Below are 23,071 nucleotides of genomic sequence, written 5' to 3'. Positions count from 1 at the left end.
ATATAACTTCCTAAGTTGACACACTTTTTTTTCTTGTAATGTCTGCACTGAATGCTTCATTGTATGAGTGCTTATTGGATCTCAGGCATGAGAAATGCAGTCCTTGCTCTTTTTCTACTAGTAGAACAACATCAAAAGTGTCATTAAAACATACCTGCTGCAAGTAATGAAATGAATGTAGACAGCTAACGTGGTGGTGTGTTCTTTGTTTTCAAATGGTGGCAAATCCATGAAATCATATGATTAAACTTCACTGTTTTACTCACCTAGCTACTTCAGAATCTTGGTAGAGCAGTTTGAAGTACAACTGCGGCAGTATAGGCAACAAATAGAAGAACTGGAAAATCATCTTGCTACTCAAGCAAATAATTCACATATAACTCCACAAGGTAAATGTTTCTACTTAAATGTTTCAGACACAAAAGATAATATTATGCTTATAGTAGGCTTAATAATGAAAAATTAAAATTAACAGTAATTAATCTCCTTACTTAATGTACAGAAACAAATGTTCAGGTAAATTCTGTGGCTTGGAATATAGCCTTGAATTTGTAAAGTCTCTTAAGCTTTGTAAAATGAATTTGTTTCTTGAGATGCAGTTTGTGTGCTTGGTTTGTGTCATTTGGAAATTTTGGAAGGTGTCTAGGAAAACAAATCATAACTTCATCTGAAAATTAGGAAGTAAAGAAATGCTATATTCTTACACTCATGTTGTCTGACTTTTGCTCTTTCATGAGAGTGGTTTCTGAGTCTTTCCTACATTCAGCTAGGGCTCCTGCATGGGAGCTGTGAATGGAAGTTCAGGGCTCTTCATGGGACTAGGGCACAGCTGAGACATTTTGAGAATACTTAAGAGCAGTTCTGTGCTCCCTTTCTGGCAGTGTGTATGCATTTGCCATCTTGTTGTCCTTGTTTACGTTCCTAATGAACTCATAAACATCAGAGGAATCACCCTGCTCTGCAGTCTTTTCTTAACTTGGCCCAAGTTTTCCTGGTCGTTTGGTTAGGGTTTTTTTGTTTGTTTGTTCTGCTTCCAGATCACTCATTTCATTTGTCGTTGTGTAGCGTTCCTAGAGGTTAATGTTATAGTGAGAAAATCTGATTTCATTTCCTTTGGTAAGCATAAAAGTGGGAGCATTAACATCTGTGATACCCTTCTGGCTAGGCTGGGTCCTAGCACCTCATGGTCTGGCACCTCGTGTCCTTGTAGCGCTCTGTCTGAACAGACAAGCAGTCTGTCTGCTCTGGCCAGTCACAATCAAAATGAGGACTTTTCTTAGTCAGAGCCAGCTTGCTACAGATGTTGAAGAAGACTTAGTCTTTTTGCTGCTGTGTCCCTTTATCCAGATCTCTGATAAGAGGTTTTCCCAAAACAGTGTTCCACAGGCTTTTCAGCAATGTACTGCTGCAGTGTAAAGTTCTTTGCTTGCATGAGCAAGACTGATCTGCTGTGCCAGTCTGCTGTCAGCAGATCCAGTTGGCTGTGTATTCTATGTGTGGATAGCTGACCTATCAGCATACAAGAGAACTCAGAAATTATGACCTGGAATGTCTTGAATTTTGAAGCGTCTTGAGTTTGGTACCAGTAAATTGGCCATATCTTTCCAAAGAGTCTGAAAGCAGTGTTCCTAGATTCCACTGGCTCCACATATTTACAGGATGACATACAAAAGCTCCCCAGCTTCTCTTCTTCAAAAAGAATTGTAAGTTATAATAGAGAAGTTCCCCTCCGGAGCTGCAGATACTTTTGGTACTTAAAATATCTCGTCTTCTGGAAACTTATGGCTGTTGTTTGGATTTCAGTGGCTTATGTGCCTCCTTCTAGAAATATGAAGCAATCTAATCTCAATGGAAGATCCCTCCATTACCTTTCCATCTGTCATTTTGGTACATGCAGTTCTTTAAAAAAAAAAAAAAAAAAAAAAGCTTTTTTGTCAGCACCTTATTTTACACAAACCTTTTGAGATTTCATCTTTAATCCTAAAGGTTTACATTATTTTAGATACACTGAAAACAATTTCATATTTGTGTGGTAAGTAAGATATTGTAAATCTAGGAATTTATGTAGGCAAGAAAGCTCCACTGGTATAGTTTACTCAGTTTGTGATATGTTTGTGAATAGAAGGAAAGAGTTTCTGTAATGCTTATTAATCGTGTTTTCTAAGTGTATGTAAGGCCTCTATTCTCTCATCTCTATGCAAAATCAACTGAGCACTCTACTGGATTTACTGAGTAGAAAATATATGCAACTGGGTTTCTCATAGACATGAATTTATTTTCATATAGTCTTTCTGTGCTTTGTTCTGTGTGGATTCAGAGTGGGCTTCTTTCTATAGTATAAACACTAAACCTTTCCTCCTAGAAATAAGGTTGTCATTTACCAATATTCTGTGTGCCTTTTCCAGATTTGTCTATGGCTATGCAGAAAATCTATCAAACGTTTGTAGCTTTAGCAGCACAACTTCAGTCCATACATGAAAACGTAAAGGTATGTCACGTTCTTATGTGTTTAGTGAAAGAACTGAAGAGACACTGTTAGTAACTGATACTGTATCTTCAAGTATGCTTTTTTCTGTCAAATTGTTTTAAAAAAAAAAACACAAAACAAACAATTGTCTTATATACTTGGATTAAAAGGATAGCTTTCATTCAGCTGAAGTTTAATTTGAAACATCTGTCTGTAGTGATGGTGGCAGCTGAGCTGTCACTTCAGTTACAAAATGTTTTTAATGTAATTTCTTTTCATTGTTAATCAGTTCTTGATTTATTTATTTTTTTTTTTTTGCTCATGTGGATATGTTGTACTCGGTGACATCTTGATGTCAAGCAAGGACAATCTACATATGCTCTTACTCAAATAGGTAGCAGGAAAAAGAAGATACTTATTTTTTTTTTTCTTACATGAAGGATGTTGGTGATAAGTGTGTTCTGGCTTTGTTTTCTGTAACCTGATTTTCTTGAAAAGTTGCATATGTATATATATATTTATAATATTTATAATATTTATAATATATATATATATAAAATGACTACTGCTGAAAGAATGCTTATGCAGTAGGGCACCGTAGGAGCCAAGTTAGACTTCAGTTTTCCACCATAGGCTCCAGCTTGAGTTTCTCATGACAGTTCTGGACAAACTGACAAAATGTCAGTGTTTTATAGTTTCAGAAGTGTCAACTCTTCATGGTAACAAAAAAAGCAAGCTCCAACACATTAAAACAGCAAAGGGCAAGTCTTTGGTTTTGCAAAATAGGTTAAAAAAAAAAAAAAAAAACCTCTGCTTTTTTTTTCCCTAAAATTTATATTGCCAGTTCTGTAAACACTTACGGACATTGACTTTAAGGAAAAGTTAAGGAATGCTAAAGCTCTTGTAGGAATTATATTCTTTGTATCTTGTTGCTTTGGTCAGCATGGATATTTACTGGATTACAGCTACCTACCATCAGGCTTTTGTGCTCTGGTTAATTCGTTTTGTTACCAGGTACAGAATAGATCAGCTTCTCCTATAATTTCAGCATAATTAAACAAAAAGGATTCCAAAAGTGTTTTATGTTTCTTGTTCCTAAGATCTGAGTGTGACCAAAGTTGTGATGTGATCTGTGTGTGATGCATGTCTTCTTTGATATGAAGAGCTGGATTAGTATGCAGGTGTTAGCAGTGATAGTTTCAAGTAATTGGTTGGCCTGACTCATTATGAAAGAGGTTTTTTTTTATTATTGCCTGAAAATAAGGGATTGTTTGAAGGATTTTTCTTGTTGGGAGTCTCAGTCTCATGAGTGCGATGGCTGATACTTTGGAAAAACAAAATTACAACTAAAGCTTCAAAAATCAGGGAAATGAACATACTGCAAAGGGACATTCAAACGGTCTGATTTGGTTTGTCAACTGATAGGAGACATTAGGAGAGTAGAGCAGTTTTGAAAGCGCTGCCTCTTCATCATTTGATGGTTCTAATATGATTTATGGAGGCAGAGCTATCACTGCAACTCGTTCCTTTATCTGAAGAAGGCTTTTTGGCTTGCATATATACTTCACCTCAAAGGTCTGAAGTTGTGGTAAAATGTGGCCTGAAACTTCTTTGCACAGGGTTAGCTGATAAATGTATTTACATAATGGATGCATTTTTATATCCAGATTCAGTGAAAAGTAAAATGTGCTTGGGCACAATAAGGTGGAGAACTTAATTTAATCATTCTGCCTTAGGACCTGCTCTGGAATATCCAATGCCATTTCTGAGCTCTGGCATTGTGTTACATCTCATCAAAGTTCCACAGGCATCTTTTCTCACCAAAGATAGCAGTCCTGTTCTGATGATGAGAGAAGTCTTTGTTTCTGATGGGTGCGATTTCTGATAGATTCAGACTTAAAATGCAGAGTAAGAAGTGTTTCTGAGAAAAGGAGCACGTTTAACCTTCGTAAAACAAGCATCTGCTTAGCCAGAATCTTGGGAAGTAGTATGTCTTCATAAAATTCAGTTCAGTCTACTGGGTTTCATTTTGTTTTTAGTAACCCTGTTTTATTTCAGGATATTCTGTTAATGAAATCAGTTTTACCAGTTTGTTAAATGAAGTCATTTAGTCCTTTTATGTTACCTAAGATATCCGTATTTCCCTCATCTGTGATAGAGGTAGAAGTGCTTCATAAGACAAAGTGAGGTATTGGGACAGAAGGTGGGGTCTTGAGGTGAGGGAAAAGGGAACAAATTTGGTAGTCTAAAGCAAAAGAATGAGTGAGTGCAAATGCAGTATGTTACCTAGCTAACAAAATGTATCAAAAACAAGAATGACTCTTAAAGCGATACATTCTTTGAGCTTGTAGTGAGAAGTGCAAGCAAGGAAAGACAGAAATAGAGGTGAAATAGAGCAGAAGATATTTTAATGTGATCAGGGTAGCACAGAAGGAAACTTGTTATGATGAATAATGCTGCTGTATTTTCTCTTTGCTCAGCTAGTGTACTGACAAAAATCAAATGGTGTTGATTTACACCTACTTTAAAAGACTTTGATATCATTCTGAACTATTACATTTAACCACTTTGCAGCATATAAGCAAAGAAAAACTTATGGCTGTGGAGTTTCTAACTTGACTGGATCCTTTCAGGTCTTTTTAAGAAATTCAAGGAAATGATATTTATAACTTGGTCTCTTTCTTTTTTTTCTTACTAAGTTACGCTTTTATGTCAAATATGCTGAACTAAAATGGCTTCCCCCACCCCTTCAGATGCTCAAAGACCAATACCTTGGCTACAGGAAAACCTTTCTGGGAGATGCCATGGATGTGTTTGAGGCAAGACGAACAGAAGCTAAGAAGTGGCAGAGCGCGCCACGCGTTACCACTGGACCGACCCCTTTCAGCAACATACCAAATGCAGCAGCCGTTGCCATGGCTGCCACACTTACTCAGCAGCAACAGCCTGCTACAGGTCTGAGTGCATTCAAGTTATAGATTATTAGTGTTACAACAGTAGTCAATTTGTGTAACATTTTCTATGCAGTCTTCCTTTGTGTTAGACTAAAACTCTAAACGTTGTGATGAGTAAAGTTACTGATGCATAGCCAATAGAAAAAGCAGGGTAGACTTAGCAATAATTATACAGCAGATACTTAAACTTGTGGATTTATTTGTATTAGTGATATTTACTGTATTGTTCTAATTTACCCCCTTGGAATGTGAGTCTTTACTCTTTGGTAACATCTCTGAATACGTTTAGCGTAGCCTCTTTCCAGAACTATGTGGTTATAGTGAATTATTTAAGAATCAGTAAGGAGAGAATATCTAAAGACACATCACCCTTTTTGTGTGTAAAATGAATAATGCATTTTTATATAGCACTTTGGAACTGTAAAATGAAAAATGCTGTAGAACAGGAAGGATAGCTGAACAAAAATCTGTAGGGATAGGAGTGTGGGTGTCTGACTTATTTTATAGCCAACCCAGGGTGATGCTGGGGTAGTTTTTGCAGGCTGTTCTGTTGTTGTGAATATTAGTAGAGAAAGTAAAGTGGATTGGTGATTCTCTGTAATGCATGTATACGTAGGAGGAAATTAAAGCAGAAGAAATACCTGATCCACTGCCAATAAAAAAATTGTTATGTACAGCAAAAGAAGTAACTTTTGGCACCTTAATTGACATCCTAACCAATGCTTCTCAGAGAGGGATTCTTGAACATAGAGAAGTCAATTGGTGTATAATTATTTGTCAGAAATAATAGCCTTTCATTTAATTTTACTTGAACATGCTTTGGCAAATTATGAGAAGTTCAGTTAGCTGCATTCTAATGCTTTTCTAAGATGTTTGCCTCTTTGTACTGGAAGCCAAATTAGCAACTTTTCTCCCTCCCTTGTCTTCTAGCGGTGATCAAACTTTGAAAGATTGATGAAAGACTTGCTTAACAATCACTCTAGGAGTTTGATTTGTTAGTAGGCAGTCCTTGTCCTCTCCATAGAAGGGAACTAGAATGTGCTTCCAGTCCTGGCAAGGAGATGAGCTTAAAAGACAATTATGCCAACATTGTTTGAATGCAACAGAAAAGGAAGTTATGAAATGTTTATATTCTTAATTTCTATTGTAGTCTTTGTTCTTCCTTGTTTTGCTGCTATCTTGATTCATGGAAGTCCTGTTGAAGTGATGCCAACAGAAGATTCTGCTTTTATACAGAAACATTATGAATTGTAGTTGCACTGGTATTTTTTTTTAGGCTTCCACACTACCATCCATATTAACGTTACCAAAATAGTTCTTTTTCCTTTCATCCTTCTCCTTGTGTCTTTTTTTTCATACTGTCTGTGATCACTATAGGTTTGTGTGTGCAAGTCACACATTGAGATGTTGAATTTAAATTTCTACTTACGTTTTCAAAGGGATTCAAATCTCCTTTTCTTGGTCCTGTTTTGAGATAACTGATAGTAACTTCATTAATTTGCCACTGATGGCAAGACATGAATATTCCCTTAGGAGTAGGAGTGAACAAAATGTGGACTTGGTATTTATCAACAGGTGTGAGGTAAGGTGACTTCATACCTCAGAGCTTTTTTGTAACACACCTTTGTAGTGCGAGGAGCCAAAGGGCACAACGTTTGCGTGGGTTTTTGGTTGTTCTTGTTTTGTTTTTTTTTATTAGGTTGGTTTGGTGGTGGTTTATTTCCATTTTTTTTTGTTTTGTTTTGTTTGGCCTTTTATTTTGACAGTGTATCAAAAGCCAAAAATGCACCAGCTGCAAAAAGTGGTGCTGATAGAACAAAGCCATCAAAACTTATCTTGCACATACCAACAAAAGTAGACAAGAACTTAAGTCTACTGCTTTTTAAACTGAAATACTGTTGCCCTCCTTGAAATTTGTTTGATAAACTGGAGAACTTGAGGTAAATGATGTTTTGAGTGGCACTTCTGGAGCACTTAAAATATCATTTTAAAAAATAGTTAGATGGAACGTGAGGTCATCTTACCTACGCTCTGGCTTGACAGCAAGTCTGAACTGATCCAGAATGATCTTCACGTCTTAGAAACTTGCTGTGAAGGAACACTTCATAATCTTCCTAAACTACTGATGATAGTTCTTGATTTGCTCTCAACACCTTACCTGAAACTTCTTAGCATCAACTTAAGACCACCACTTTTGTTCTTCTGAGTGGAGAAGAGTCTATTATTTCAGTTTTGCAAGAATCTTGAAATATTTGAAGATTGCTTCTTCTTTCTTTCCTTTTCCTTCCTTGAGGAAAAACATTCAGTGCCATTTCCTGCAGTAAAACTGCAAATGCTTGCTTGATTTAACTTTGTGTTGTTATAAATTTGATGATCTATCCACTGGAAGTTAATCATGCATATTCCTTTGGAAGATTTAGATCTTTTAGAGTCGGATATAGGAAAGATAATAGAAGGTTATGAGAGAAGTAAGGTGTATGGAATGGAGAAGAGGGACGGTCTGTGTAATACCTGACCTGCTGTTGCTGTTTTTAAGATAAAAATAAAACAAGACAATTAATCTGGACTTGAAAGTTTTGTTTTTTACTTAAAGTGTAATGTGTGGTACTGTAATATTGGGGGATCAGGAAGGTTAGACTCTTCTTAAAAAGTATTTGATGTTTACATGGTTAAGTCTATTTTGTAAGGTTAAGTTGGAGTTACTGTCCTTCCTCTGAAAAAGGTAATATATTTGAAATTTGTGTTCAAGTCAAAAGTTTAGTAGCTACATCTAAACTTGGATATATGGGATCAGGGGGCTGTTTCCCCAGTTCCTGGATGTTGATATGCATCACATCTGTTTTCTGTGTGCCAAGGCATGTCTGACTTATATTGAAACAAAGCCAATAGATCCTGGCCATATGGAAGTAAGCTTGCAAAGATGCACTGCACTGATCTCCTGGGGTAGGTAATCACGATCCCAGGATTGTGATGTGCACAGTAAAGCACAATTCTCGTGCTGTTCTATTGAAGCTAGAGTTAATAAAATTGTTTATCTTGTCTGCATGCAGCTTTTCTCCCTGGTTTAGCACTTTTACTTGGAGCACATCTTTACTGATAGCAGTGGGGCTGGTTATGCTTTTGTGCAGTAGTAGCTACAGTTCGAATCATAGCCTCCTTTGCATCTTCCCTGAACAGTTTTTAACAGCATGGAAGTTAAAATGATGGTGGCTAGTTTACTGCTTACTCTTGATGAGTCTAAAATGAAAGACATTAATGGAAGCAACTGCCTAGTGAGCTAACAGCTGTAAATCCATGAGGTTGAAACTGATGTTTTTCTGGCAAGTTGTCTTAATGCTTTTCAAGTTCACCTTCCCTCTGCTTTCAAGAAAAAAAAACCAACCCCCCTCCCCAAGAACTTAGTTACTCTCTCCTTGACTGGTGAAGTGCAGAGTTGGTCAATGTGTAATCAAGCTCATAGCATACTTACTTGTGTTTTGACTTGAAAGAGTTGATAGAAAATGATACTCAAATCTTCATAGCACTTAATTTTTCTTACGTGTAATTTGGTACTAACCTTGGTTAAAACTAGTCAATGTATTACTTTGTCAGAATCAGATCCGAGTTGTGACACTGAATTTGTTCATTGTTAGGACCAGCTGTGATTTAAAAGTTGAAGAATGTCACTTTGGTAAATTTTGCTGACCTGTCTGGACTCTCAGTTGTGGGTCCAATTAATGAAACTGAAATGCTCTACAGGGCAAATATAGCAAGTTAGAGGAGTGTTAAATTACATGTTTTAAAGAATTTGTCTCGTACCTATAATAACCAGAAGTACTAATTTTTGCTAGTACTTCTGGCATTGAGGAATCTTTTATTACTGGCTTTTCTTTTTTTGCTATTGAAAATTGTTTACTTACAGTAACTTTAAGTAGCGATGATGCCTTCAGCACAAATTATGGTACAAATCAGCAAATATCAAATACTGTTGCTCAGTGAAAAGCTTGTTAGCCTAAGAGATGTGATCCTGTTTTATATGTTTTTTACTGGCTCTTAAAAGCATATTGCATTTGGAGGGGGAATTAAAAACCTTGCCTGGAAGACTGTAGTGTTTTGTTTTAAGGTCTTCCACTAACAGTGCCTCCTACTGAGATAGAAAACCTGTGCACTCTGAAAGAACTGGATATGTGTTTTGGGATTCTTTTAGTTTATTAGATGACTGGCTTGTTTAGGGTCTCTTTTTATTGATGAAAACTATTATTTTTTAAGAGCTGCTAGATAGATGTATCAGTACTTAAACTGGATGTGAACAAGTCTAGTTTGCAATTTGTGGAAAATAGTAGTTAAAGCATCTGGTATACTTCAGCTGAAAGATTAGTGTGAGTTTTCCAAGTGTTCCCTGCCAGGCGGAGACAGAAAGCTAACGACTTTTAGTTGCTCTTAAAATTTACTTTAACACTACTTGTGAGTATGCAGATGTCATTCAGCTTGGATCACGTAAGAGTTGTGTTCCTTGCAGAAATGTTTCTTTTAATATACAGTGCCTTTCACTTGATTCAAAGTGATTTTTCCATTGAAAGCTTCAAAAACTGAAATGATTTCTAAAGCTTGAACTACTTACAATTTAGAACCTTAGGTAAATATTAGGTATGTAAAGTATTGTGGTATTAAGGAGCACGTTTGGAATTAAACCCAAACTGTAGTAGCTGTTAAGGAAAAAGACTTAATTGTTGGATCCTTAAAGTAGCATTTGAATAAATCATGACTCTCCTAGACACAGTGAATAAAGCATGTTCAAAGACAAAGGAAGTTGCCTTGAGGAAAGGTGCAAATGCCTATGGATTAAGAGTTTGGCACTGTATTTTTTTTGTGATGAAACTGACTAGTGCACTGAAAACTGCTTGAAAAAGACAGGAATATAAAATTGTACTGTGAAAACTGTTAGAATATATTAATTTATCAGAATTAATTATTTTAAAATGTGTTAGTAATGGGCTAGCAAGTTGATCCTTTATTCCCAATGGTTTAAAAAAAAAAAGTAAGAAAAATAAAATGAACTGAGGCTGTAAATTTTATCTTGGCAGACTGAAAATGGTTTTTAACAGTCCTGCACCTCAGTGCAAATGTGCAGGGGAACCACTGTCAACTTTTTTTAGTTATGGGACAAACTCTGACTCTGAAATCTTGAATGTATCTAATTCTTTAAGGTACACAAAATCGTGCCTTTTGTAAATGTTTATCAAAACAGGTGGTTTGACTAGTTTACCTTACTGAATGGTGTAATGTAGCAGAGCTTAACAGAACTCAGTTATCACTTGTGTGGAAAAAAAAAATCGAATTGTCATGTTACTGTGTAATTGACTTGCTTAAAAAATGAACAATAAATTTAATAAAATAAAGTCATTGTCTTGTTTTTTATCTTAGTGTTCTCTTTAAATTTGGATGGAATACTTGAGTAATTTTGAAGATTCCTATTTATTGAATTGATAGAATAGTGTCAGTTCTTTTGTTCTTGGTTTAAAGGTTCCCACTTTTTCAGTTCCATTAATACAAGAGGCAATATGTTACCTATAGTTCTATCAGGATCTTGATTAGTGATTCAGTTATGAAAGTTCAAGGTGAAACTTTTTGAAGTGGTAAATGGTGTTGCTGTCGTGCTACTAGTTTGGGGCAAGTTTGACCTCATTACAGTCAGTGTTTTCCTAGATCTTTGTCAGGTGGACATAAAGGCAGACAGTTAAGTGAGGTAAGGTAAAGTTTAGAGTCTTAATGGAATTTGATGAAAGCAGTGATGATGTTCACATGGTCAAGTACTTATAAATGAAGGACCTCTTTATTATGAAAGAGTAAGGCAAGTTTGTTCTCATTTTTTTTATACCAGGGCCACAACCATCTCTGGGAGTTAGTTTTGGAACGCCATTCGGCTCAGGTATTGGCACTGGCTTGCAATCAAGTGGCTTAGGTTCTTCAAGCCTTGGAGGTACACTTTAATTTTTCTAATATTTCATTGAACTATGATATCGCACATCTGAATCTCTTGTAAACCTGAAACTTCACCAAGAGGATGATCTGTTTTGGGGCAAGACCTTTACAGTCAGCAGTCTGCACTTCACAAACTTCTTCGTGCTTTACAGAAAGTGTTAGCTATGGCTAATGCAATACTGTAGTAAAAACCGTGGAGAACTTCAACCTGGGAACTTAGTTGGCAACTGTCCGTGGCAGGGGGTTGGAACTTGATCTTTGAGGTCCCTTCCAACCCAAGCCATTTCATGAGCTGTAGGAAAGTGAATCAAGACCATTCTTCTGTAACTACACGTTGCACTAATTTGAGTATTTGAAAGTTAGCACGTGGGAATACTATAACTAATATATAGAGATGTTTCACCTGTTGTGTACAGCTCTTAGCTGTGGGGGCCAGTTTCTTATTGGAGTAAGATATGACATTGCTAGAGAAACAATACAGTTCTGGGGTCCTGCTGGCTGAAATGTTTGCTCTAGCTGTTACTCTGTTCATTAGTGGTGAGGTAGGGAAAAGTCTTTTTCAACCTGTAAGGCAAAGCAACATTTGAAAGTGAAGGGATAAAATACTTTCATAATGTTGATTAATAGTGCTAGTAAGAGACACCTGAAAGAAAACTTCAATATATTTATAGACCTTTTCCTCTGATGTAGTTCTGCCGAAAATGCATTACAACTAGAAATATATTTGCATACAAATGTTCCTATCTATATCAGTCAGGGGTTCCTACACTACACATCAAAAGGCAGCAGTGTTTATTGAAGCTTTTGTGTAAGATCTACAAAGACAATATATATGATCACAAATGGTACGTTGTGGTTTTTCTTATTAGATCCTTTCTGCAGTTGCATTCTGTATCCCTGCATTTGAATCTTCTCAAAGTGTGATAACTGCTACTGTAACACTTAAAAATAATAAAATCACTGGCTAGGAAACACTTAACTGCTATGATAGATAACACTTGAAGATTATGTCAACTTTACCTTAAATGATGATCTTGAAATTATCTTTAAGTCTACTGGTAGGTTTTCACATCAGATTTTACCTCAGGTTTTATCTCAGATAAGTCTATAAAACAACAACAAACAGGAGAAATAACAATGGTGGGCTGAATGAAGAATGACTGTGGATTATTGTTATTCCTGCAGTGTTTTAGATGCAATTTAGATGCAACCAAAGCAATTATAGTCTAAAGATTGTTTGTGTTTATCAGTCTTACCAACATAAGGAGCATTCTATTTTAAATAGGTGGACATCTGCTTTTAATTTAGCATTAGAGGCCTACCGCCCCTTTCTCATAAGCCAGTATGCAGTTGCTTGTTTCATCTATTCTATATTAATTTGTAAAGATTTGGTCTTTTGGCAAATCGAGAAAGCTGTCTCACAGAAGCAACTATAGAAGAATAAAGGAATACTTTATTCTTAGTATTAACTGGCCTGCAGCAATGCTCTTGGAAGGCAGTGAGCAGAGTGAATATTCCAGACGTTTGGAATTCTTACTTAGCAGCATTTTTAACATTTGTGAAACTGCATTTTAGCTGGGAAACATAAATATTTATGAATTGGTGGATTATAAGCATCCAGACTTTAGCTCTTCAGTATGTTAGATAAGCAGCATATTGACCCAATGCTTCATGAAATATTTGCTGATAGAGACCTGACTGTTGGTAATTCATTGCCAGCTAGAAAGGAGGAAAAAGGTACATCATTCAAAACAAAATATCCTGCATTCAAATGATATTTCCTGTCATATTAAATTAAAACTGCACTTGGTTTAAAAATGACAGAAGACTATGGAACACAGCCTCAGATAGTATCCAATCATTACTAGTTTTAAAAGGTCAAGATTGTTTTGCTAAAGGAGGTAAAGACTCCATTCAGTGAAGTACATTACCTGGACACGTCGCACTTGATGCAGGGTCCTCGTCTCCTTGAATATACTGTGCTCATTCCAACAGTCTCTTGAGACAACAAAAAATACAGAATATATTTCTCTTCTGTTGATCTGTCCTTAATCTCAAACTGCACGTATCAGCTTGCTTTTCCTTTTATCTTGAAGGTACTTCATGTTCATAACAGAGTTTGAAATTCTGAAATTTATTCGTTGAGATCATAAATAGGAATTGCAAAATGAATATACAGTTAAACATTCATGGCTGCCCTTTTTTTTGATGATTTTTCCATTAAAAAGTATGAAATTGTTTCTATTCTAGATTCTAATTTACTTTGTTATATAAAGCTTCTCCCATTCTGCTTAGAGTAGGGGTGGATGAAATAAGCCCTGAAGTGAGCCAAGTAACTCAAGGAGAAGTCTGCTCTCTTCTAAGCCCAGGGAGTTTTTCTTTTGGAGTTGTGGATGAAGATTACAGCTTTCTGTAATACAAGTCATATAACTTGTCTGAATTTTCCTAGTTTTGGCTTGTTTGTTATGTTGTTTTCTTGCTGATTTAACAGCAGTTCATTAGCAATTTGGTGAACCCGGATACTTCACTTGTAATCATTTATAGCTTGTTTTATTCAGTTTTGTATTTTGAAGGAAATAATTTTCTCCAAGGCTTTCCTGTTCACACTGATTTCTTACAGAAATCAATGCTATGTTGAGAACGCCACCTATGGTGGTGGCCTTGGAAATATATCTTTACCAAATAATGCTTAGAACAGTTTGTTTTTAGAATACTTGCCCAAAACCTGTATGTCCTTAATTGCTGTGCCTATAATTTTTTTGTTGTGTGTCTTTACTGTTCTGCTAGGATTTGGAAGTAGCTCTGCCTTTGGAAGCAGTGCCACAGGAGCATCGTCATTTGGGTTTGGAACAACAAGTAAACCATCAGGAAGTCTAAGTGCAGGTTGGTTGGTTTATTTAATTCAAGTTTTGAGTGTGGTTTTTTTTTTTTTCTTTTTAATGGTGTCTGTCAAAACTGAAGGAGGGGAACATGCATCACATTGAATCAGATGCAATCTGAGGCATAGAAATGCAGTTACTGCCTGAATGTATAGGCCATACTGTTGCTGAGCTATTGAAATGAATGCATAAATTAGTGACAAGTATACCAGTAATTCCACTTCCTGTATTTAAAAAGAAACGTTTTACAGATGTTTTTTCTTATCCTGTATATGCTGAAGAGCAAATTATAGGTATCTTTCTGTATGCCTATAATTCATGTGTTCGTTATTATGAAATGAAATTACTTCTCTGACAATTGAGCTAATCTCGTCAGCATCATCTCACTACTTTGTTTTACCTGGATGATGGTGAGAAGATGAAAATATGGATGTAGTTTCTCCTTAATTCAGATAGCTGAAATCTTACAAGGACTCCTATAACTTGCATCTCTATTTACTACTTAAATTAGAGCTTGTTTTTGAATTATGTAGCTTATCAGCCTTTCTTCAGTGACAGACTGAAGGAGCATCGTGTCTCCAGGAATCACATTTTAGTAGCACGATGATTGCTTTTTAAAAAAGAAGTTTTAACTGCTATAATTATAACCACAATAAATGACTGCTATTTGCTAGTAACTGTCCAGTAGGTCAGCGTGGACCAGCATCTTCAGTTCCCATGAATTTTTACTTTCTTGGTTAACATTGGATCATTCTATAAAATAGGCCTCTGAAATACCTTAAGCTTTGTGTTATAAGGTGGGGATAGTTCACTAATCTGGCTGTATAGCAGAATGAAGGTGTAACTGCCTACTGCATTTCTGGAAGAACATCTGACTTTGCAGCACACAAAGCATCAGCCTTCTTTTTTTTTTTAATCTTTTTAATATCAAGTAAGTCAAAACTTGCACTGATGACATTTCTGTTCATAGTAACGCTTTCAAATAACACTGCAGCCTCTTTTTAGCAGCATGAATGAGTTGGACACAATAAGATTATAATTGTTTTCAGCTGTCTCAAGTCACAGGTACAGAAGGTGGTAACCAGGAACATTAAGGATTAAATGTAATTATTTCCTACTTTCTAAAATAGTCTTCACGAAGATCCTCATCTAGGCTGGGATCATGGAGTAGAAAATTCTGTGACAGTTTGGTTATCCTGAAGCATGTTAACTTTTACCTTTTATGTCCAAAACTCTGATCTATAGCTTCTGGATTGCATAAACTCTTAAATACTTTGTGTGTGTATAAATTATGTGTAAGGCTAGTAATTTTTTTTTTTAGCTTATATATCCTATTTCCAAAGTAACACTTCCAGAATCCTGAAACAGGAATATTTTATTACTCACCATAAGGTAGTTTTATGTTTTTTCTGAATTTCTCTTTTCAGCAGTTGAGAGATGGGTGGAGGTGGCATGTGTGGTTATACTGATGTTACTGCTTTTGTTTAGATGTGAGCATTTTGGTTGGTGTTTTGCCCATTCACAAGGAACTGTTCTGCTATCCTATCTAGGGTTGCTTAGGTAATGCCTCAACTCTCCTCTTTCCACCAGTTTGTTCTTAGTTTAGAATGAAGATTAGAGGTCCTCAAAGAGTTCCTGTTGAGTGTTTGAGTTACGTACATTTGTTACAAAACTTTGGTGGTTTTTTTTCTAGCAGTATTTACTGTTTTTCTCAGTTTCGGTTTGTGTTTCTGAAGAGAACTTTGTGCTATGAAAGTACTTAAGCAACTTTTCATAGCAGCCTGAGCTCAGTCCAGGAGCAGTCTCTATATCTAGTGTGTCAGTAGGTGAAAGGCAGTGCAGCTAGTCTTCTTTCAATTCGATGTCAATCTCTCAGGAGTGGGACTGTGCTCTCAGCAAGTTTGCTGATGATCCCAAGCTGAGTGGTGCAGTTGATACAATAGAAGGAAGGGATGCCATCCAGAGGGACCTGGGCAAATTTGAAAAATGGCCCCGTGTCACCCAATGAGATTCAACAAGGCCAAGTGCAAGGTGTTGCAATGGGGTCGAGGCAATCTCAGGCATGTGTACAGACTGGGAGGAAGAACTCAGAGAGCAGCCCTGCAGAGAAAGTCTTGGGGATTCTGGTGCACAAAAGGCTGGATGTAAGCCAGCAGCGTGTGCTTCTGGACCAAAAGGCCAGTGGTATTCTGGGCTGTATCAAAAGAGGGGTGGCCAGCAGGGAGAGGGAGGGGGTTGTCCTTTTCTACTCACTCTTCATGAGGCATCACCTTCAGTACTGTGTCCAGGCCCAGCACAAGAAAGATGCAGAGCTGCTCGAGTGGGTCCAGAAGAGGCCACGAAGACGATCAGAGAGCGTTAGTACTTCTTCTATGGAGAAAGATTAAGGGAGTGGGGCTTGTTCAGCCTGGGGAAGACAAAGCTCCAGGGAGACCTCATTACAGCTTTCCACTACTTGAAGGGAGCTTATGACAGGGAAGGAGACTGACTTTTTCTTACACAGGCAGATAGTGATATGACAAGGGAGAATAGTTTAAAACAAAAAGAGGGTAGATTTGGATTAGATGTTGGGGAAAATTTTTTTATTAGGAGGGTGGAGAGGCACAGGCTGCCCAGAGCAGCTGTGAATTCCCCATTCCTGGAGCACTCGAGACCAGGTTGGATGGGCCCTGGACAACCTGAGCTGGTGGGTGGAACCCCGTCCATGGCAGGGTTGGAACTGGATGATCTCTAAGGTCCCTTTCAACCCAAGGCATTCTACAGACTCCTTTAGTGCGCACAGTTGTGCGATAAAACAAATGTTTCTCTGAAATGCAGGCAGAGCTTCCTTCCATTGTGAAGAGCCTACTCCTAGTGAACAGTCCATCTTAATTCCTAACTCCTTATTTATTTAATGGCAACCGAAAAGACTGATTTAGGTGGAATATTAAGAACACTGACTCCCAAAATGATGAGAGAAGGAGAAAAATCACCACTGAATTTTTCAGAGATAATATTGGGGGGGGGGGAGAGTGTGTGAAAGCAGAGATACTAAGCATGCTTTGAAATCTGAGTTGGGAGTTTGTAATAGAGAACTGTTTTTATTGAAGAATAACAGTGCCAATGATGATACAAGAGACAATTGAATGGGATCATGGAAGGACATGCTTCTGCTGTTGGAAAATGGACCTATGTGTAATCAATATGTAGTAGCCATGAGCAAGTAACAGAGGCCTTTGTAAATCAGCCAGAGCTGTGCTGGAAATCCGTTTTGAATTAGTGTCCTATTGTAATATGGAGGGAGGAGGAGATTGCTTTTGAGGTCTGCTGAACTGCTGGTTATCCCTGTGGCATTGAAACAAGAACAGCAAACTACCACAACCTGTTAATGAGAAAGCTTATATCTTTTGTTTGGCTTTACCTCTCTGAAAGGTTTGCCTGAAGTTTGAGTTGCTTGAGTGTGTGTGATGGGGCTTAGTAGGCCAGGTGGATGGTTGAGCTTGATAGTCTTGAAGGTCTTTTCCAATGGCTATGAAGCAGAGGTGCAAATGCCCAATGAGTGAAGTGTACTCTAAGGTCCTTAAGGTTGAGGCTAAGTTTGTGCCTCCAAAGGACGGGTGGTCGCTTACTTCCTGAAAGGAATTGTTGATACATAAGTAATGTTAATTTCAAGCCAGAAATTGATCATGTTGCAGCTGTGATTCAAGACTGTGTGCAGCTCGTCCCTCTAAAACTGAATGTGTGTCTTGTTGGAAGTTGATTTCTAAAGATACCTCAAGATTTTCATTTGAATATTTTGTGTAAGGGTTCCTTTTTTTCCTCTTAAAAGAATTTGTAGGACAAAGCCTTTTAGATTAATTTCCCTTTGACCTTTCTACACTTCTGTGGCCATCCTAAATAGCACTTGTACAGCTGTTGCTTCCTGGGTCACAGGTAAATTAACAAACATCCTCTCAGTCGCCTGTCACACACAGCTCGTGCATCTTTCTTTCTCTAACATTACTCAAAGTTCATGTTGTGTTCCCTGCATCCAGAAGCAGCTGGATGGAGGTGGTTCACATGCACTTCACCCCTGGCACTGTGGATCACATACAACTTTACTGTGAATTGTATGTGTTGTGTGTTCTGTCGAAACCAATACTTACGTGCTATCTCAACTCTGTACTTGAAGTAAAAATTTAACTTATGAAGAACAGCTTATGTTATTAAAGATTTTTTTCATTCATGGCACTTCCAGATGAAAAACCAGTTTCTTCTTTCGAAACCTTACCTAGTATTCAGAATTAACAGGAAAATGGAAGGATAGTGACATCTGCTTCACCCTTTACAATCTAGGATGAGAGACAAATCAGTCCAGAAGGCTTAGGTGAAAGCCAAACGAACAATATCACTAGATACACTTGAGATGCACGTACTTATTACAGTGAGTTGTGCACAGGCAAGTGTATGCTGAAGAACTGCGGTTACCATAATGGCTTGGTTTTCCCCTTGACAAGATGAGTTACTGTAGTGTGATTGTCTGACCCAGATCCAGACGTTACAGGAGGAGAATTCCACCTTGGACTTTGAAATGTAACTGAAGCATTAGAGCAAGAGCTGAGTGAGAGAAGGGAAGATATCAGGCTCATGTGGGCAACTTGAGATTCTGCTGAGAAAACCAGTTGGGTTTTAATTTCTTGGCTTTAAAGATAAGATATTCAGTTGATACTGATACAATCAAGGATTGCTTTTACTGTCTGCCAGAGAACTGGTGAAATTAAGTAGTGCTTATTAAGAACAAACTTGTTTGCGAATCAGTCTTGTTTTTTCTAATATTTATGTACATTGTGCAACATGTATAAACTACTTGAAATCTTCACTTGCACCTGTTGTATTTGTGTGGTTGTTTATTATCTGATTTCTTCAGAGAATGTAAGAGTTATGGGCTTCTACTTATTGACCAGTAGTTGGAAACTTATCTTCCAGTTCTGTCTTTTGAGTATTACCAAGTTGGTTATACTTCAGAAAAGAAAGTAAAATGATGAAGCGTTACTGTTGCTGAAAGTGGTGAATGGATTTTCTTCAGCTGATCTTGCTTTGTAGCTGAACTGAATGGAATTATTTTTTTGTAACTCCTCCCTCCTTTTTTACGTGAATGTGAGCAACAGCAAAACTTGCTCACCTACCAGAGCTTTGTTTTCAAGGCTGCTGTTTGACTCAAGTCATAAAGGGTGTTTTTTAGATACCAGGAATTTGACAGAGATTTTGAACCTTTCCTACCTCTTACTTAATGTAGGGTCTGTGCCACTTTTGTTGCAAGGGCAGGGAAAGGTAGCCTAGTCAGTAGGGCAGGGGGCTGCGTATCCAGCTTTGCCATTAACTTGCTGTGAGGTGAGGTGAGGCTCGTGGTCTGCTTGTACCTCTGCCTTCCCTTAGTGTTGCGTGTCTCAGTATGCAGTGCTGGGAGCCTGGGCTGGGGGTTATGGTGCTACAACTGCTGTGCAGTTTCAGTGGGGTTTGTGGCTGCCACTTTGATGTGAATAGTGGTACTGTATAAATAGGCTGTGATCTAAGATTAGAGTTGCTTATGATCACTGAAGTAGGCTGTTTTAGAGCCGTAATATCCCAACTGATATAGCTGACAAGTCCACGCGTATTAGCAACACGACGTACTGTTGTAGATCCACATTGGTATACAGTACTATAAATATAGTAATAAAGTAGCTGATGCTCACAGCTCCAAGGAGAAACAAATTTGCAATCCCGATATAAGCCATGTTTTAAAATGTCTTTTCCCTCCTTCATAAGGCTTTGGCAGCTCGACTACATCTGGGTTTAACTTCAGCAATCCTGGCATCACAGCATCAGCTGGCTTGACGTTCGGGGTGTCTAATCCTGCATCTGCAGGCTTTGGGACAGGAGGGCAACTTCTTCAGCTGAAGAAACCTCCAGCTGGAAACAAGCGAGGGAAGAGATAGGCACCTCTCTTAGGGAAGTGGAAGTGAATCAACTTTGTTCATCTGAGAAGTCTATTTTTCTAGATTGATGCATTGATTAAATCGCATCCCGTGGGATTTATAAAAAATAAAAATAAAAAAAAAGTTGCTACTTTTCCCTAGTCTGAAACACAAAATGACTCATACTGAACAGCTATTTTCTTGTGAATATAAACCTGTTTATGTATTTTTATTTTTGGCCCTAGATTTAGAAATGTTCTATACTGCATTATTAAAGATTCTTGTAAAACCATCTATTTAAACTAATGTTAGTAGCAGAATATTTTTTGTTAATAAGCTTTATACCATATGAATATATGCATATTTGTTTTTTGTACAGAAAGTATATTCTAGTACAAATACTAGAGTTCATATCTTCTGTTCCTGGATATGGCCTTTAAATCTACTTCAGGGTGTTTCTGTGTATATGGATGTAAATATATACAGTACAGTGCACACACCAGTGTGTATGTGTATGTATAAAATAAAACCAGATGTGCAAACCTTTCCCCACAGACAGGTCTCCTTTACTTTGTGTTCTGTTTGTCCACGTTGCTCTGTGGTTCCACATCTTGATGTTCTATGGATTTCAAACGGGGGGTCCCGGGCTGTGTCGTCATTGCTGCTTGTGTTTTGTTGCTAAAGACCAGCTGAAGTAAAACGTTTACTATCTCATGAAGTTCTGTATGCGGTGTTCAGTGGATGCAGTGTGTGAAGTTGTTTATTTTAGCCATTTCTCAACCAGTTCTTAAAGAAGAAGCCGGGATCTTGACTCAGACATTTCCTAGGTAATGTTCCCAACTGATTTTTCTTCAGCTGCACGGCAGGACGTTGCAGGGTTTCAGGGTTCCACAAGGTCTGCTTGCAAGCAGAGCTGTCAACCTGCATGAGCTCTTCCTAGCAGCTGGAGGGGGGGTGGATTGTACCATTGTAGCCATGATTGGAATTAACTGTTACAAATCAGAGCTGATTCACTAGCTGCTTCTAGTCAGTGCTATTAGCACAAACACCAGAGCAGGTGTATATCTGCTTTAAATATGAGCTATAGTACAGTAAGTTGCTGCTGAAGAATTGAGAAAAATGATGTAATTTGAAGGTTAAACTACTGCAACAGTAGAGTATAAATCTTGTGTATTACATCATAGCTGCTTGTGCTGCATTTCCAGTTCAGTGTGTGCTAGAAACATCTGGAAAGCATCCTAAAGAGGTACGTACTGCCTAGTGTGAGTGGAAATGTGAATATGGGACTTTGGGTTCGAGTGTTGCTTTCTGTATACAAGATGCATCAAATGAACATTCACTGTCTTCACAGAAACACCTTTTTTCTAAAACAGTTAAAGTGCATAAGGGTGTTTTGTTTTTGTTTTTTTTCCAAGCGTTGAGTTATTTCAGTTATGGCAGTGTTATTACCATTTAGTGTGTTTTGGAAGTGATGTCTGCGGTGGTTGCTTTTGGACAGATGTTTATCACTTGATCTGGCAGAATTCAGAGAAACTGAGCACAGAACTCCTGGCTTTTGTACACTTGTATGTTATTGCATCTCTGCGAGCGCTCCCTTAGGAATCCAGTGTGTGTTTTTCACGTCTGGGAAAACTGAAAGCTTAAAGTTTGTTCTGACTTAACCTTTTTTAAAACATACGTTGGGCTGCAGTCAAAACCACAATGTTTTTATTCTTTTGTTATTGCTTTTTAATAATGTTAAACCACTGGACTTGTAATGTATTAATTTGTGAAGCCAATTCAAAGTATGTACTCCTTGTCCATATGTGCAACTTACCATTGTGCAAACAATAAAACAAATGCTGTGATCCTTGTAATACATATTTGCCTATTTGAAAGGTCATTTCCTGTTGTCTTCCTATGTTATGTAGAACAAACAAAACTATAATCAGCTAATACGTAGAATTCTATGGTTTTTTTTCTTGCTGAAGTTTTAGGGCCTCAATCCCTGGAGTGAGAGGGAGGGCTGGGCTGGGAGGAATGGTGGTTTTTGTCTGGAGTCTCTTCACACTGAGCTGTATGAAGCTGGGCCATGCTGTAACATAGTACTAGGTAGGTTTTTTTAATCAGTTCTAAAGCTGTCTGAGCCTCCTGTGTGTCTGTATTTTGTTCTGATTCACTTCATGTTAAGGCAGCCTGTTTCTCCTTAATTCTAGCCCAGGTAGAGAAGTGATTACATAATGCCATAATTGCATGCTGTAGTACAAACTAAAGTGGTTGAAGTTGGATTTGAAATAATTACCTTCCCAGCATGTTTCTTTGAATTTAGCCATGACTTTCATGGTTCCGCACTGCATGTGTTGTTTCAAATACTTTTTCAAAGTAAAGCTGTGCAATACAGTTATAGTGCAGAACACAAATACATTCGAGGGATGACAGTTTCCTACAGGGCATGTTAAGCTGACCTGTGCTTACACACAGTGGAATGAAATCAAGTCTGCAGTTGGCTCTTTCAAGAGGGCAAGATTGCAGTGGGATGGATGTGGGATGTGATTCTCTTTATCTGTTAAGACCTTGTACAGTTGTGGTGTGAAGGATTTATGTGGCCTCTTCTACCAGAAGGACCTTGGGTTTTCCATTATTCTCATTGCAAGATCCGTAAGAGGTGTGACAGAGTTAAGCCTCAGTTTGCTTGCATCGTAAACCTCTTCCTGGCCCATCATCTCAAAACCTGCACACCCATATTTGCTTGTGTTCCTGACAAGCTGACTGTGCTGCCTACCATGCACATTTACTGTTTTCTTTTTGCTTGGATGGGAGGAGGTTGAAATGGAGGAGCTGGGAAGGATTCATGCATCTTCTCACCACAGGCCTCTGAAATCCAGATCCTGGCACACCTCTTCCACCTACATGTTC

The 23,071-nt window shown here is 37.7% G+C and overlaps 1 protein-coding gene across 3 annotated transcripts in view; it reads left to right on the top strand.

Annotated features, from left to right (window-relative positions):
• The window catches only part of NUP58 (nucleoporin 58), a 36,769-nt gene extending 14,733 nt beyond the window's left edge, over positions 1-22,036 (top strand). For 2 of the 3 annotated variants that reach the window (XM_048933682.1, XM_048933681.1), the window contains exons 11-16: positions 271-389; positions 2,406-2,488; positions 5,221-5,422; positions 11,282-11,380; positions 14,170-14,265; positions 20,028-22,036. In XM_048933682.1, the coding sequence (XP_048789639.1) occupies positions 271-389; positions 2,406-2,488; positions 5,221-5,422; positions 11,282-11,380; positions 14,170-14,265; positions 20,028-20,197 (769 nt within the window). In that variant the 3' untranslated portion in view covers positions 20,198-22,036. The remainder of the gene's footprint in view (positions 1-270; positions 390-2,405; positions 2,489-5,220; positions 5,423-11,281; positions 11,381-14,169; positions 14,266-20,027) is intronic. The other variant, XM_048933683.1, reaches the window with a different exon arrangement.
• Positions 22,037-23,071: the final 1,035 nt, after the last annotated feature.

The sequence above is a fragment of the Lagopus muta genome, chromosome 1 (assembly GCF_023343835.1).
Source record: "Lagopus muta isolate bLagMut1 chromosome 1, bLagMut1 primary, whole genome shotgun sequence".
Classification (NCBI taxonomy): Eukaryota; Metazoa; Chordata; class Aves; order Galliformes; family Phasianidae; genus Lagopus; species Lagopus muta.
Note: the sequence above shows the minus strand (reverse complement) of the source record. Positions and strands in the feature narration are given on the sequence as shown.